The following is a 16,653-nucleotide window of genomic DNA, read 5'->3' as shown; positions in this document are numbered from 1 at the left end:
CTGCGCACCTACAGCCCATGCTCCACAACAAGAGAAGCCACCGCAATGAGAAGCCCGCAAACCGCAATGAACAGTAGCCCCCACTTGCTGCAACTAGAGAAAGCCCGTGCACAGGAACAAAGACCCAATGCAGCCAAAAATAAATAAATTAATTAATTAATTTATTAAAACAAAAAACTTCTCTTCAAAATATACTGTTAAGAGAATAAAAAAACAAGCCACATATGGAAGAAAATATTTATAGAAATTTATATTTAAAGAACTTTATCCATAGTTCTTATATCTCAATTTTTTTTTTTTTTTTCGGGAAGCGGGCCCTCCCCTTTTTGCCCTTTCCTTATTAAAACAAAAAACTTCTCTTCAAAATATACTGTTAAGAGAATAAAAAAACAAGCCACATATGGAAGAAAATATTTATAGAAATTTATATTTAAAGAACTTTATCCATAGTTCTTATATCTCACTTTTTTTTTTTTTTTTTTGCAGTACGCGGCCTCTCACTGTTGTGGCCTCTCCCGTTGCAGAGCACAGGCTCCGGATGCACAGGCTCAGCGGCCATGGCTCACGGGCCCAGCTGCTCCACGGCATGTGGGATCTTCCTGGACCAGGGCACGAACCTGTGTCCCCTGCATCGGCAGGCAGACTCTCAAGCACTGCGCCACCAGGGAAGCCCAGTTCTTATATCTCAATAAAAAGAAAACTTAATATTTTTAAATGGGCAAGATTTGAAGAGAAATTTCACTAAAGAGGAAATAAGGACGGCAAACATAAGCACATGAGCAGATGCTCATCACTGTTAGTCATCCATGAAATGTAAATTAAAAACCACAGTAAGACACCACTACACATCCATTAGAATGGCAAAGAAGACCGACAATACCAAGTGCCAAGAGGATATGGAGCAACTAAAACTCTCATACATTGCTGGTGGAAATGCAAAACTATACAGTTCTTTGGAAAACAGTTTGGTCATTTCTTATCAAGGTAAATATACACTTATTATACACTCAGCAATCTTACTTCCAAATATTTACCTAAGTGAATTGAAAACATCTGTCCATACAAAGATCTGTATGCAAATGTTCACAGCAGCTTAATTCGTAATAGCCCCAAACTGGAAACAATCCAACCAAGTCTATCAACTGGTGAATGAATAAACAAACTGTGGTCCATACAATGGACTCATACTCAGCAATAAAAAGAAACCGATTACTGATACAACAACATGGGTGGATCTCAAAATCATTATGCTAAGTGAAAGAAGTCAGTCCCAAAAGACTACTGTATATGACATTCTGGAAAAGGCAAAACTATGGGAATAGAAAGCAGAAAGTGGTTGCCAGAAGCTAAAGAAAGAGAACTGACCACAAAGGGGCACAGGGCAAGTTCTGGGGGTGAAAGAATTGTTCTAGGTAGTGGTTTCATGACTGCATACATTTGGTGGATTTTATTATATACAAATTATACCTCAATGAAATCTGATTTTTTTTTTCCCCCACGCCTCCCACAGCTTGTGCAATCTTATTTCCCCAAACAGGGGTTGAACCTGGGCCCTCAGCAGTGAAAGCGCCGGGTCCTAACCACTGGACCGTCAGGGAATTCCCTCAATGAATCTGATTTTTTAAAAAATCCAACAAATAAAAGGAGTTAATATTCAATCCTTAAAAAAATTCATTAAGAATAAGTATTTTGATATGGAATTAACAGTATCACCTTCAAATATTTTTCTTTTAGTATTTTGCCATTTACAAAATGCTGATTATATCTGCACAAGAATAAGTGCCCTAGAACATCTCTGTTCAGTGAAGTTTGTTCACTGTTAAAAAATGACAAAGGAAATGTTTGTCTGAGGTGTAAAACAAGGAATGTCACTTGCCATTCAGTTCTACAAAGATTAAGTCGCTGACCTACAGCACACCCTGAAAGGAATTTAGGACAAAGAACAAGATGAGGCACTCTGTGCTTTAGGGAAAACAGGCAAAACAGGCCCTTAGATAGTTACATTTCAGGAAAAAAAAAAATTTTATGAACCCAGATTCTTGCATCTTCCCACACTTAGAAAAGCACTAAAATCATTAACTGAGATATCTGTTCCTTAGACTAGCAGTAACCTTCTACCGAGACATATGTTGGATTGCACATACTCCTTAGCCAAAATCACATGTATACTGACCTCTCCCTCTGCCTCTTCAGAGCAGTTCCTCAGAGCTATCTGGAAGGCTGTCTCCAAGGCTATAGTCCTCAGTAAGACACTGAATAAAACTCAAATCACAGCTCTTATATTGTGTGGTTTTCCCCCAGTTGACAGAGGGCTCTTTACTGGTTGCCACTTTGTTCCAATACATAAGACAACCACAAAGTAAATCTGCACATGCAATTTCTACAACTTACTAATGAGTTAAGTTCTAGGTACACTCATGTTAGTTATTTGGTACTTGGAAAATATTTCCTCATAGGAAAAAATATAGCACTATCAGTACTCATAGTACTCCATAATCTAATAACCACTTACAATAAAAGTTCCTCTGGGAAAATTAATTCAAAATTAACTCTAATTTCTAACTGAGATATTTAGAACATACCCCTTCTTTGTCTGCTCCCTTCTCCCTACACCCCTCACCCACCAACTTCCATACACACAAGAACTGCCACTAGAAGATCTAGGAGTCTTCTTCCCACTAAATGCACAGTACCAACAGAGACACTGTAGGTTACTGGCAATGGCTCCTGTATCCTTGAAAAAGTGGTCAAGGGACACACAGATAGGGCACTGAAGGACACAAGGGAAGGGGCAAGTGTGAAGAAAGGCAAGTGTGAGGATGGAGGTGTGAGAACAGAGAAGGAAGAGATGTGTGCTTATGTACGTGTGCTGGGGGAAGGGAACCCACAGTAATTGGACTTGTTTCCTTCTCTTCTCTCTCTCAAGAGTTGAGTGATACAAAGGATAGTAAAGTTCTGCTTGTAATAAATTAACCTTGGTTGGAATGAAAAAGGTAAAGTAGGAAGTGCTCTACATACAGGGAGTCTCCTCAACAGAATATGATCCACTTTACCTTCCCTTTAAAAACAGAACCACAGACCAAATCATTTACTTAAACATGCTGATTTAAAATGTACCAAAGATAATTTTGCATCTGGTCAAAGAAAGGTTTTGATTTCTCTAGTGTGGTCAAATTTTATTTCTTTAAGATAAAGTAGACCCTCATTCCCATAACAGAGCCATCAGGGTACATGAGCTAAAGAATAGTAAATGTCTCGCTTATTTTCTGATACGAGTTTTATGAGAGAGGAAATGAAAAGCTAGGCTGGCTCAGAAGGTCAGAAGCTAGGGTACAAGAGAAGAGAGAAGTGCATTAAGGCCTGCAATGCAGCAACAATCCTAGGCTGGGGCAGTATGGTACCCAGCTTGCTTGCTCTAGGCCAATTCCAACTCCAGTATAAGTCAAGCACCTGAAAATAGCAGCTCAGCACAAGCAGATCTTATTCTTAGAGGAGTTTAAGAGGTTATTCACTGTACTTCTGTTGCTAGCTACAACAAATCTGAGGAAAAATACCCTGATCAGAAGACCAATGATCATAAGAATGCCACCGTAAGACCCACTGTGGAAGGATGTGATTGCTGTTTCTACATTTTACTTTTTATTCTCCCACCAAAGCAACAGAGATCTCTTCCTTTTCAGTGCCTGGAGTTAAACAGTGCTCAACTTAGTTGCAACATGCAGGCAGACTAGGAAGAACTAAAATAAGTTGTCCATAAATTGCTTATTCAGTCAAAATCCATTTGGCAGCAATGAAATTCATTATTCTAAACGTATTTCTCATTTAAAATGTGCAGAACATTTTGCTACGCTAGTGGTTTATCAGGTCTGATTCTGCATCAGAAACATTTGTGAAATTTTTCAAAAATGTCTATGCTCGGGTTCCTCTCCAACCTACCAAATCTCTACGGGGGGCCCACGCATCTAGTTAGCTGTTTTGCGAAGGTAGGCGAGTAGATCCTCAAGCTATCCTCTGCCACTTAATCTTATTTGACTGAAAACTAGTAGGCTGCTGAATCTGGCCCTAAGAGTAACTTTATGATACAATGTTTTCAAAGGTTTTGAATTCATTGTCAAATATTAAAAATGAAATGAGATTCCACATAAAACCCAGGATTTCTGGGGTTTGGGGTTTTTTTGAAAATTTAAAGATCTGAAATGTCACTAAAGAAGGTGGGAGAATCCTGACTAAAGAAACATTGTAGTATTGCAGGTCTGTGTTGAAGGCCAGTTTGGGTTTGTGTCATTTCTGATAAAAGCCACATACCAAGTTGTATGACTTTCTCCAGCAATTTTTGGCTGCCTTTGGGCACACATGACTAAAATAGAACCTTGGATGAGAATTTAAAGTACTGGTAAGAAACTTAATGAAATTAATGAAATGAGGGACCGTAAAATCTAAGCTGGATAAAGAAGTAAAAACACAAAGGGATTGAGAGGTAAGGGAAGTAGAGAGGTAAGTATACTGAGGTCTGAATGAAATAAAGAATGGTTAAAGTAGCAGTTAATCATGATGATGATCATGCATATTAAGTGCTTACTCTGTGCCAGATACTCTAGTAAGCATTTTACATGTATTAAGCTCTCACTATACTCACAGAAGTTAGGTATTATTCAATAATTCCCATTTTAAAGATGAGGACACAGCTAAAGAATAGTTAAGCGACTTGCCTAAGAAACAATGGCTAATAAATGGCAGAGATGGAATTCAAATCCTGGCAATCTGGTCCTAATTATTATGCTAAAATGCATTTCTAGCAAGCAACTAGAGGACAGAAGTTAAGATTAAAGAAGAGATACTTGAATGGGATTTCAGAGTGGTATAATTCTGAGGGATGACAAATTCCAAGGAATTGAAGAGAAATAACATAAATTATGGTAAACTTGGGATTTGTGATACATCAATCAAGTTTTCAAAACAGCATACATTGCTAGGTAGCATGTATCAGTCAAAGTTCTTAGCTGCAAGCAACAGAAGCTAACTCTGATGATTAGGCAGGAAATGAGTTTTTATTGAGTGTTTATTAAAGTAATAAGCAGTTTCAAGGCAAAACTCCTAAGAACACCTAACTCCACACTGCCAAACTGATTAGATGAGGTAAACTATTGTTGCTGGGAAGCACCAGATGCTAGAATTAGCTCTCCTATCATCTAGGAATGTAGTAGCCATTGCTGCTACTACTGTACACTATGGACACTGCAGCCACTGATGCTGCCAGGGAAACTGCAAGTACTCTTCAACTCTGCCTTCTTGCATCTCTAAACTAAATCACAGAGCCTGGAGGAGATCTGTCTGATTGGCAGAGCCTAGTTCACACCCTGTGCTTTTTTTTTTGGCCGCACCGCTTGTGGGGATCTTAGTTCCCCAACCAAGGATTGAACCTGGGCCCTTGGCAGTGAGGGTGTGGAGTCCTAACCACTGGACAGCCAGGGAATTCTCTCCTGCGCTCTTAAAAGGGAAACTAGGAAAGTGAGCTTTTGCTTCCACCTTGATGAGACAGTGCTTGTGGTGTGGGCCATTCCTCAAGCATAGAATGTTCACAAGATGTTAAGTGACCACCAATATGACTAATATCCACTACAAAGAACACTGCTAATACACACTACTACACAAGCACATTTTAGGAGAATTTGTTGTATACATTTGCTTTAGCTAAAGGGTGAGAATGATTCAAAATGGAACCATAATACCCTAACATCTTAAACCATAACATCTTAAAGTCTATTCATTAAAAATGAGGTGGGGAGGGGAGAAATACAAACACAAGTATGCACCACACATTATACCAAGGCAATCTCACAACAGCTTAGTAAACTGATCACGGTAACATCTCAGTAAATTATATTTAAAAAGCAAGAATAAAAACAACTAATAGGATAGTCAGTTCAACTGATGATGCATTAATAATAACTTTAGAATCTGTAAATATACATGTGAGAATGTATGCAATATTGTGCAATATGCACAAATACTGATTTAGAATCATAAACAAATTATTTTTATGAATACCAACTTTTAGGAATATTTAATAACTTACTTTGTAAGTTACAAGATAATAGCTTTTAGCCATATGTAAAAATGAGTCTATGGATTTCAGTAAGAACTAAAGAAGGGCCTTGGATTTTTGGATCAGTTCATAGTCCATCAAGGGATCACCAGCCAGGCTTTAAGAATCAGTCCTTTATAATGCTGGTTTTTATGTGGCTTTGAGTTAAGAGTCTGACCTTAATTCTACATGATCTTACAGGTCCACTTCTCAATACTGCCACACTAAGTTTGGTCTGGTAGTACAGATTCTCGAGAGAAAGAATTTGATTGACTCAGTGTGGGTCACATGTCCACTTCTGAATCACTTATGGCCTGGAATTAGTCACTTGGTACAAACTTGGCTGCAGAGACCTCCCTCTTTAGTAGGCGATATGGGGATACTCACAGGGCCTCATATTTGTTTATCATAATACCAACTACATCTGTACCAATATGGACAGAGTAAAAGCAACCTGTGGTCTCTTCCACAGTCTGAGAATTCAGATGTTTTGGAACATAGGTGAAGTGACAGCATTTAAGGGAAAACAGACAGTTGTCCTGATTTACATCAATTTCCTATTTCACAATTAACTTTTTCATTGAACATACCATCAAGTTTTCCATGCAACATTAAGTTCACCAACACCTCAGACAGCAACTCTACCCCCTTACATTTCCTTCCTTCTCATTGCCCAGGTGCAAGAAAGGGAAACCACTCTCTTCCCCATTGCTCTTGGATCTCATCCCCCCCCCACAAGGCCAACCTTACAGAAAGCAGATAGGCTGAGTGACGTCATTTAAGGTAGACTCTCCTTTTCACCCAGGGTGAAGGAGATCTTGCGTAAGTTTTCCTAAATCACTGGGACAACTTCCCATCAGCTGACTTAAAAATCTTTAGACTGACAGTGTAGAAGTTACATTAGTGAAAGTTACACTGAGTATATTATGGGAGATATGTCCTTTGTAATGCCTATATTATAGAAATGATTGATTATGAAATGTGTCATATATACATAAGTTATACTTGATTTGACACTTAACTCTGCTGTCTTCACGGCTCAGGCAGCATGGTTATCAGCTTAAAACTTTTAAAAAGGGAAGGCAAAACGACCTCTACATAGGAGCTAAAGTGACCTTCAAAAATGTAAACCAATCCATGTCAGTCCTCTGCTTAAAAACTTTCAATGTTTTCCCAATGCACTTTGCATAAATCCAAACTTCTTGTCCTAACAAGGCCATATTTGATCTAGCCCTGTCTGCCTCATGTGAGCTTCTTAAAGCTGCTTTGTTCACTAATATAGCCCCAAGTCTGAGTGCCTAACACAGTGTAGATGATCAGTAAATATTTGTTGAATGACTTAATGGCTATTATATGAATGATGATTTTTCTGTGTTACTAACTACATCCTAAATGAACAGAGTTAAGTCAGCTTTAAAAGAGCATCCATGGGCTTCCCTGGTGGCACAGTGGTTGAGAATCCGCCTGCCGATGCAGGGGACACGGGTTCGTGCCCCGGTCTGGGAAGATCCCACATGCCATGGAGCGGCTGGGCCCGCGAGCCATGGCCGCGGAGCCTGCGCATCCAGAGCCTGTGCTCCGCAACGGGAGAGGCCACAACAGTGAGAGGACCGTGTACCGCAAAAAAAAAAGAGCATCCATTTATTCCTAGAGAGATCAGAAACAAGTTGCTTACTGCCACGCTTGCTCAAAATGCTCAAAACAAAGTGCAATGGTTATAAACATATAACAGGTTATAAATGGCACCATTTCCCAAGTGTATTTCTTGACACTAGTGCTACAGATACTTCTTTATAATGTAGTTCAAGTATCACATCTGTATATCTAACTGCCTACCCAACATCTCCAGCTGGATGTCTAAGAGACATCTCAAATTTAACAGTCTCAAACTGATCTGATTTTCATCCACTCAGTAAATGGCAATACATACTTCCAGTAGCTCAGACCAAAAACCTCTGAGTTTCTCCTGACTACTTAACTCTCACATTCTCATCCAATTCATTAGCTACTCTTGTTGGCTATACCTTCAAAATATACACAGAACCTCAGCACTTCACACAGCCTCACTGTAACCACCCTGGCCCAAGCCACTATTCTCTTTTCCCTGGATTGTTACTGATACAATTGCCTCCTCACTACAGTAGTCCCTCAGTATCTGTGGAGCATCCATGCATTCAAGTAACCCCACATCAAATTCTACCTGTAAAATACTCACCCAAGGCACTGCTGGGAGGACTTAACACCATCACTTAGTATCTAGGACAGACACCTGGTTTACACTCAATAGCCACCTATATATTTCTTACAGATCTGAAATATTCCTATTCCAATTTTTAAGAAGGAAAAATTGTGTTATACTTTTTCTTACTACAACTTCAAGTTTTTCGGAATTAAACAATTCTAGATTTCTCATTTCTTCAAAGTCCCATCCCAATTCTCTTCCACACCACTGCTCTACTGTCATTATGGGATGAGTCCACCTGGACCACAGTGGTAGAAAATGTCTTTACAGAATTAGTAGGAATATTAGATATCCAGACCTGCAACTCTTAAGAGGGTAATAAGGAAGGAAATATCAGAATGGGGAGGAAAAGATTATGTAGTGTATAAAAAACACATTTAGGGGCTTCCCTGGTGGCGCAGTGGTTGAGAATCTGCCTGCTAATGCAGGGGACACGGGTTCGAACCCTGGTCTGGGAAGATCTCACATGCCGCGGAGCAACTAGGCCCATGAGCCACAACTACTGAGCCTGTGCTATGCAACGAGAGAGGCCGCGATAGTGAGAGGCCCGCACACCGCGATGAAGAGTGGCCCCTGCTTGCCACAACTAGAGAAAGCCCTTGCACAGAAACGAAGACCCAACACAGCCAAAAAGTAAATTAATTAATTAATTAATTTTTTAAAAAAAGAAAGAATGCACAGGGAACTATACTCAATACTTTATAATAACCCATAAAGGAAAAGAACCCGAAAACGAATAGATACATGTATATGTATAACTGAATCACTTTGCTGTACACCTGAAACTAACACAACATTGTAAATCAACTATACTTCAACTACAAAAAATAAATTAAAAAAATAAAATTTATAAAAAAAACACATTTAATGTTATGGCTTTACATTTTAGAGGGAAAAGTCCTCATAGATTTGTTGAGAAATCAAAGCTCAACATCATTTTCTTGGCTGATGGACCTGCACTAAAGATACTGTGACTCAACCAAAGGAATATCTCATTGGAGTGCTGTGGCATTTTTATGTTGATCAAAAGGAGTTAAAAGCTTTTTTAAAAAGTCTGAGAAACTCTTATCTAGACGAACCCGCTGTAAATGTTTACAGGTTAAAAAACAAACAAAATAAAGAGTCCCCCGAAAGTATAAGATAGTGTCCAAGTCGGAGAGCTGGGAAGTGGCTCAAAGTGGACTTTAAGAAAAATCCTTCTAACCTCTAGTTCTTAATATATTACACACTGGTTGTAGTTAATTAAAAATTAACTGCATACCAGGTGACAAAATGGTTCCCCCATTCAATAAAAATCATTTAAGTACACTGAAAACAAAGGTTTCATTTTAATACTTCAGTTCTTTACTGACAAGTATCTGCCCATGCCTCCCATATCCATATCTAAGAAAGAAGGCAAATCTCTTTTGCATTTAATAAAGGCTTCTTTTGCATACCATTATATCACAATATTTACAACAATCTTGCTAGCTCAATGATACTTTACCCACTTTGCACAGAAAAAACAACAAGGTTAGGTTAACTTAGGTGACCTGTCCAGGATCATAAAATGAACGATATGAGAATTCAACTCAGTCTATCCAAAGCTCCTACTACTACACCAAGCTCCCACCACTACACCAAGCTCCCACCACTCCAACTCCCGTAAGGAAATAGAACTCGTGGAATCCGTCTGCAGAGAATGAGCAGGGGCTCTGATTTTCGGATGGTCTTGGCCCTATTTTTAACCTGCCTAATAACCGGCAGGTAAGAATTACAGAAATCAAATGAATCGTTATAAGTCGGTGCAAGATTATTATTCAGCACCCTTGGTGAAGACCTGGTCTCAACTGAACATACTGAAAAATAATTTCACAACTTCAATTTATCGTTTTTAGAAACTGCTTGGAAAATCGAGAGACTGTGCCCTCAAGTGGTCAAAACGCCCCCACTCGCTACTTTTTCACCTGTACGAGGCCAATCTAACAACGCTGCAATTTCCCGGCAATCTCGCAAAGCGGCAAAAGCCCTGGACTCACCAAAAGCACTGGCGCCAGCGCCTGCCCCCGCCCAGGGAAGATAGGCGCATGCGCCTTCCCGGCTTCTCCCGAGGCTACCACCGCCTGGGGGCGCCACTTCCCCCCACATGCGTTTCACCCGCTCAGCCCGCTCTTTCGAATACCTTTGTCTAATTCCATAAGGGCAGAGTTAGCATCCAGCTCCTGTTCGCCATAGCCGGCATCTGCCAGAAAAGACTTAGTTGAGTTTGACGCCATGACCCGAACAGTTACTCGACTAGCCTATTCAGAAAGATTGCAAACTCTTCCCCAGCACCGCCATCTTCTTCCACCACCTTCTCGCGGATTTTTCCTCCGCGCTCTGTCAAGCCGTGTTACGCATGCGCTCTGGTCTCCCCGCCGTTCGCCAGTGCCTCTGCGGCCCCCCGCGCAGGCGCTCAGGGAGCTCAGGAACTCCAGGTTCCCGCGGCTGGGAGAAAAGGAGGCGGGGATTCGAAGGGGGAAGTGACTCGGACGCGCCCGGACGCCGCGGCGGGAGCCAATCAGAGGGCGTGACGTCAGTTTGGCGGGGAGTTTGGTGGCCGGGGCTTACGGTGGCGGGAGTTGGAGGCAATAACTAGTCGTGTTCTAAGGGACGCCACATAAGATTTCTGCTGAATCTGGGGGCATTTCCACGGCTTTTCTCTCAGTTGAAAGTTTTCCTCCGGCCCAGATGCTCTTCAATTCGGTACTCCGCCAGCCCCAGTTTGGCGTCCCGAGAAATGGTGAGTAACGGCCCTAACCGCTGCCTGTTGCCGGCGGGATTCACCTCCCCCCGAACAACACCTCGGACCAACGCCGACTCCAGTTCTGTTTCCCAGCAGCCGAGTTCTCCCACAGGCAGAGTGAGTTCGTGTTAGCGAAGAGTACTGAAGAAAGCTGCACTTTCGTGCTCTCGAGACACTTTTAGTCGTAATCGGGATTTTTTCAATTGTAGTGTAGGCTGACGGAGGGAGGGACGCTGAGTTAACTGGCCTCCATTACGGCTATGTCTGTTTTGCACATTAACTGGAAAACGCGTTCATGGGAGTATGTGTGGTTTTCTCCACAGCTATGTGAGATCGTCAAGACTCATATTCATTGATTAATTCATTCATTTGTTGTGGAACCTTAGTGAGCCCTACTCTTTGCTATATATAACAGTGACTATGACCCGCTGTTAAGGAACTCAGTCAAGCAGAGAAGACAGAACATCTGCTTCTAGCATGGTCAGAATTTTTTCCTCCTGATTAATACATGAGCATAAAAACTCGTAGTTATAGAGCGAAAAATGCCCATAAGCACATTTCCCAGAAATGACCATTATTAATAGACTGAAGTATCTTATTCCAAATGTTCTTCAATGCCAGAGGTAATAAGTATTGTCATTTACAGAAATGGGATAAAAATGTTTTGTTTCTTTAACGGTAAAACTTGGAAATACTTCCATGTTAGTGTATAGATAACTGATTTATTCTCTCCAGTTCTTGAAGTTCCTTATGTTAAAACATTGGCAATAAGAATTTTGAGCTTAGGTTTGGGTGTCATCAACCTGAAACTTTCTGGTAAGTTTCTGATAAAGGAATTACTACCCAGACTAAGCTTGGCTGCAAATGAAATCTCATTCATTTAAAGACGGACTAGGTCTTTCCGCTTGAAACCATGTGAAAAACAGAAAGAAAATAATGTGAGAAGTGAACTTTTTGTATTTAAGGCATAGGTCTAGGAGAAGGATATTGAGAAGGAGACTGGAGAGTAGTTCCTCCACTTTCCTGCCTCCAATCTAAAACCCCACCATCCTTACCTCTTTAAATTATACTCTAAATGCTTCTCTTTCTGTCTCTCCTGTGACCTTGCTTAAGATACTTCTCTATCTTCTGTTATGAGTGTCAGTACAGCATAGTAGTTATGATCTCTGTCTTTGGAGTTAAACTTGCTGAGGTTTAATTCCACCTCCACTCCTTACTTAATCTGTGTGACTTGGAGCAAGCTGTGAAGCCTTTATTTTGTAACAGATTTTCTCCTAATTCTACATTCTGTCTACTTCCCTTTTCCCTCTAATTCACAAATACTTATCAGGGAGGGGTAAATTTTCCCCTCTACCCCTCTTGAGTATTTATGGCTGGACTAATAAAATTGACACAAGACAGATTAGCAAGAGAAAAACAAATTTTAATTCATGTACATGGAGGTCTCATAGAAATGGGACTAAGAAATGGCCAAAGCAAGGCAGCTTTTATACTCTTCAGACAAAAAAAAAAAAAAAAAAAAAAAACAAACAATAAATTTGTGAGGAATTGACAGGACAAAGAAACTTAGGTTTGGGATGCTTACTAAGTGAAAAATCTAAACAGAGTTTGGGCTTCAGGTAGTAAAATAAAAGAAGTAACAAGGTTTGTTTACACACGCTTCTTGGCTCTGAATTCCCTATCTCTGACGTATTAGGGGGTCCTTTTCAGGGAGACAGGGAGGTCGGAGTTTCCTTCTTGTATCAGCTGCTTCTCAAGCAACTTCAATGCAAAATAATCAATATGCCATTGTGGCATGTTTTGAGACAGCCCCCCCTGAGCCCCCAAATGCTCATGCGTTGTTATGTGTGAGGCACTGAAATTCATTCATTGTTATATATAATGCACTGAACTTTATAGGACCATCTTCTTCTTTCCCCTTCCATGAGGGTGTTCCATCCTAGGCCCCTTTTCTATTTCTACCTACTCCCATGGGTGATCATAGCTGTAACCAGGGTTTCTTCTATTACTACCTGCAACCTTCCATTCCCTATACTTTACATCCATTCCTGTAAGAGTTGTATCATCCAGATGGTCAGTCCTGTAAGCATCTCAAACTCAAATACCCAAAACCGAACTCACTTTTTCCCCAAACCTGCTATATTACCTATATTAGGAAATGCTCTCATTATTTTAAACTGGTCTTCACAGTCAGAAACCTGAGAGTCAATCAGAATTCCTCCATTTTCCTCAAGATACGCATTCAGAGAAGTCCCCTTAAAATCTCTAATCCTTCCTCCTCGGGATCCCCACTGATTTTGCCTCTTCACCATATCTTGGATCTGTCCTATGCTTACCATTCTATTTCCCTAGGTTGGGCCATAATATGTTCTTGTCTGAACTGTAACAAGTCTCCCAAATGTCCTCTTAGTTTCCCTCTTTCCAGTTTATCCTCCACATTGCTGCCAATGATCTTTCTGAAATGGAAACTGATTACTCTTCTGTGTATTTTTAAATTGGTATCTGAAAGTTTTTATCATAAGTTTAAACAGATGCAAAGGATGTCATCTCTGGCCATATTGTGAGTGATGACCTTTTTAAATAAAAATGCTACTGCTACATCAGTCTTTAAAATGTATCTAATAGACTGTAAATACTGTAGTGATTTAATAATCACATCAATCATTTTTGAAAAGTATGAACTAATTCTAACTGCTAGATATTCTACATAGTTGTTTTTTCCCCTTGAGCTTATTACCACTTTATTTCTCCCACAGAATTTATCCTAATGTGATTTGATTTTAAGCTTGAAAAGTCATTTTATTGATTACGCTATCTTATTTCTCTGTGTAAAAAAATATGTTTAAATTGATGTTTTCTGTGATCATAAAGCTCTAAGTGTTAAAAGTTTCTTCTGGGTTGACTTATCATTACTATTTTTAGTAGTATGTCGTTGATCAAAACAATATGGATTACTAATTTCAATAAATAATTAAGCAAAATAAAAATTTATTGAAAGTCTATGTTTTAAAGAGATGGATTTGGGTGTTTATGATGCCTTTATTAAAGGAGTTATCCAATTGTCTGTTAATGGGGTCCCAGGAGTTTTTGTACCTTGAGTCAACGCAAGGTATAAGATTGGGTCATGGAAATGCCTTTCTTTTGAAAAGTGGAAGAAAGGTAGTGATGAAGAGGGGGAAAAGGTTCGACCTCGACATTGTAGACAGGTCAGTTTTAGAAATACATATATATATGGAAGTTGAGTATCTGGAAATTAGTTCTCCGACAGCTCTCATTCTCCTTGAAAAATCTGCATGTAACCCCAGGGGCTTAAGTTGTGCGTTGAAGAAATAATAGTCTTTTCCAAATGAGTGTTGTGAGGGAAACGCTCATGTTGGAAACAAGAATAGAACAATAAGGATCCAAAAGTAGCTCACGGGGCTTGTCCATGAAGTGTGTGTTGTCACAGTCGCAGAGGTGAAGGGGTAAATAGGGACCAGTTACTAAGCCACGTTAGGCCATTTGTTGGTGTTTGGATATAGTTTGTAGGCAATGAGACAGAGTTGAGGGGTCACTGTTTAATTGTAAAGAATTTAGGTCTCCAGAGATTATCATCTTTAGTTCCACTTGAACTGTTCAAGATTCCTTTTGAATTCATGAGTTGTGATCATTAGTTTTTGGTTTTGTTTTTTTTAATCCCAAACTACAAGTGTATGTTTATATAACTTTAGAACAGAGGCTTTTGTTTTAAAATTCATTCTGTAGATGGATATTTGTGAACTCGACCACATAACTAATTATTGTATTCATATTCTTCTTTTAGTGGTCTTTAATGGCTTGTTTACAATCGTATCTAGCCTTAAGGTAATACCCCCAGGAATAATTACTAAATCTGGACCGAATTTATTTGCCTCGTTTGCATTTCTTCAGGTTATTTCTATGAACATGCAAAACCAGATTTATCTGAGGTTATATCAGGCTAAGATTTCTTCTCCAAATGGTATTTTTTTTATGAAAAGTGAGAATTGAAAGTACCCTAAAGTATGAGAGTGTTTGTTAATTATTTAGACAGCTCTCTAGATTGTAACTTCATTGTTTCCTCCCATGCTTACTAAAACATGTTTCTTTTATATATTTAAAATATGTTGACCCACATATCAAAATGATAAAACAAATCAAGATGGTTTACTATTTTAGGACCATAGTACACATCAGCTTTCTGACCCAAGCAGAATAAACTTTCCCTCCACCCTGAATTTCTTCCTCTCTCGTATACTCGTATACTAGGGGCTACAGTAGGCACATTGACATACCTTATTTCCTTTAACTCTCTGACCATTGGCTTATGTGTGATGTTGCTAGTAACTTGAGTTTGCAGTAATGATTTAGAAACTCTGAATACATAAAATTTTAATTGATGAGAATGGCAGTTTTAATGGTTGTGGTAGTCTTTGTGGTTGTGTTTTGTGATTGTCTCCAAAGGGTGGGGGAAGGGGTAAGATCTTTTCTAATGTGCAAAGGCCACTTGTTTCTTGCAGTCTTAAATGTATTAGCACGAGTCTCCATTTAAGATGATAAGCCCAAAGCTGTATCTCACCAGAAGCTGAGAGTGCTCTTTCATTTTTTCCTTAGGACCCCTTAGGAAAATACCTGAAACTGTGTTCTAGAGGGCCATGGATAATGAGTGGATCTATACTTAAGTATATAAAGTTTTTAGAAATGAATTTATAACCTCTGCATTTGTTAAAAGTACTGAAATGTGATATATTGGAACTCTATAAGGAATTTTGTCTTACCTTAGGATGGTCTTCACAATACCCTCTACAGTCCCTTCTTACTGGTTATCAGTGCAACTATAATGATGAGCACACTTCTTATGGAGAAACAGGAGCCCCAGTTCCTCCTTTTGGATGCACCTTCTCTTCTGGTAAGGGAACTACTGTATAAGCTAGGCTTGGTCAGAAATGATCTATTTCACTCTTCAGAGGGGAAATATTTTGGGGTGTCTCCCTTTCAAGAAAAAGTAAATTAGATAGATGATAGAGTTTTTCTAATAACTGTTCTCCCCTGATTTATGAAATAGACTTTTCTTAATCTCTATGCATAATTACATATTTCTGCTAAGGGATAAGATTCTTATAGCACCATTTTTTGTTTGCTTGTTTGTTTGTTTGTTTTTATAACTGATATCCGGAAAGGGTTGCAAAGGTTCAGCCATCATGAAAACTTTTGCCCCTTTTGACCTGTTTGAATCTATCTCTTTCTACAATGCATTGGGGAACATATTAACAGAAATAGAGTACTTGTCCCTGCTGTTAAAAGTTTAAGAAAAGAGGGCTTCCCTGGTGGCGCAGTGGTTGAGAGCCCGCCTGCAGATGCAGGGGACATGGGTTCATGCCCCGGTCCGGGAAGATCCCACATGCCACAGAGCGGTTGGGCCCGTGAGCCATGGCCGCTGAGCCTGCGCGTCCGGAGCCTGTGCTCCGCAGCGGGAGAGGCCACAGCAGTGAGAGGCCCGTGAACCGCAAAAAAAAAAAAAAAAAAAAGTTTAAAAAAAAAAAAAAAAAAAATTGTAAAAAGGGA

At 39.7% G+C, this 16,653-nt stretch overlaps 2 protein-coding genes across 2 annotated transcripts in view; one reads left to right on the top strand and one right to left on the bottom strand.

Moving 5' to 3' along the window:
- The window catches only part of INTS7 (integrator complex subunit 7), a 96,752-nt gene extending 85,947 nt beyond the window's left edge, over positions 1–10,805 (bottom strand). Inside the window, exon 1 of the mRNA XM_024751099.1 lies at positions 10,489–10,805. Within this exon, the coding sequence (XP_024606867.1) occupies positions 10,489–10,582 (94 nt within the window). The 5' untranslated portion in view covers positions 10,583–10,805. The remainder of the gene's footprint in view (positions 1–10,488) is intronic.
- Positions 10,806–11,018: 213 nt separating this feature from the next.
- DTL (denticleless E3 ubiquitin protein ligase adapter) overlaps positions 11,019–16,653 on the top strand; it is a 38,976-nt gene continuing 33,341 nt past the window's right edge. Inside the window, exons 1-2 of the mRNA XM_024751063.1 lie at positions 11,019–11,088; positions 15,872–15,997. Of these exons, the coding sequence (XP_024606831.1) occupies positions 11,037–11,088; positions 15,872–15,997 (178 nt within the window). The 5' untranslated portion in view covers positions 11,019–11,036. The remainder of the gene's footprint in view (positions 11,089–15,871; positions 15,998–16,653) is intronic.

This window comes from Neophocaena asiaeorientalis, unplaced genomic scaffold, assembly GCF_003031525.2.
Source record: "Neophocaena asiaeorientalis asiaeorientalis breed wild unplaced genomic scaffold, Neophocaena_asiaeorientalis_V1.1 scaffold67, whole genome shotgun sequence".
Lineage (NCBI taxonomy): Eukaryota > Metazoa > Chordata > Mammalia > Artiodactyla > Phocoenidae > Neophocaena > Neophocaena asiaeorientalis.
The sequence above is the reverse complement of the archived record's forward strand: the minus strand, read 5'-3'. Positions and strand labels throughout refer to the sequence as shown.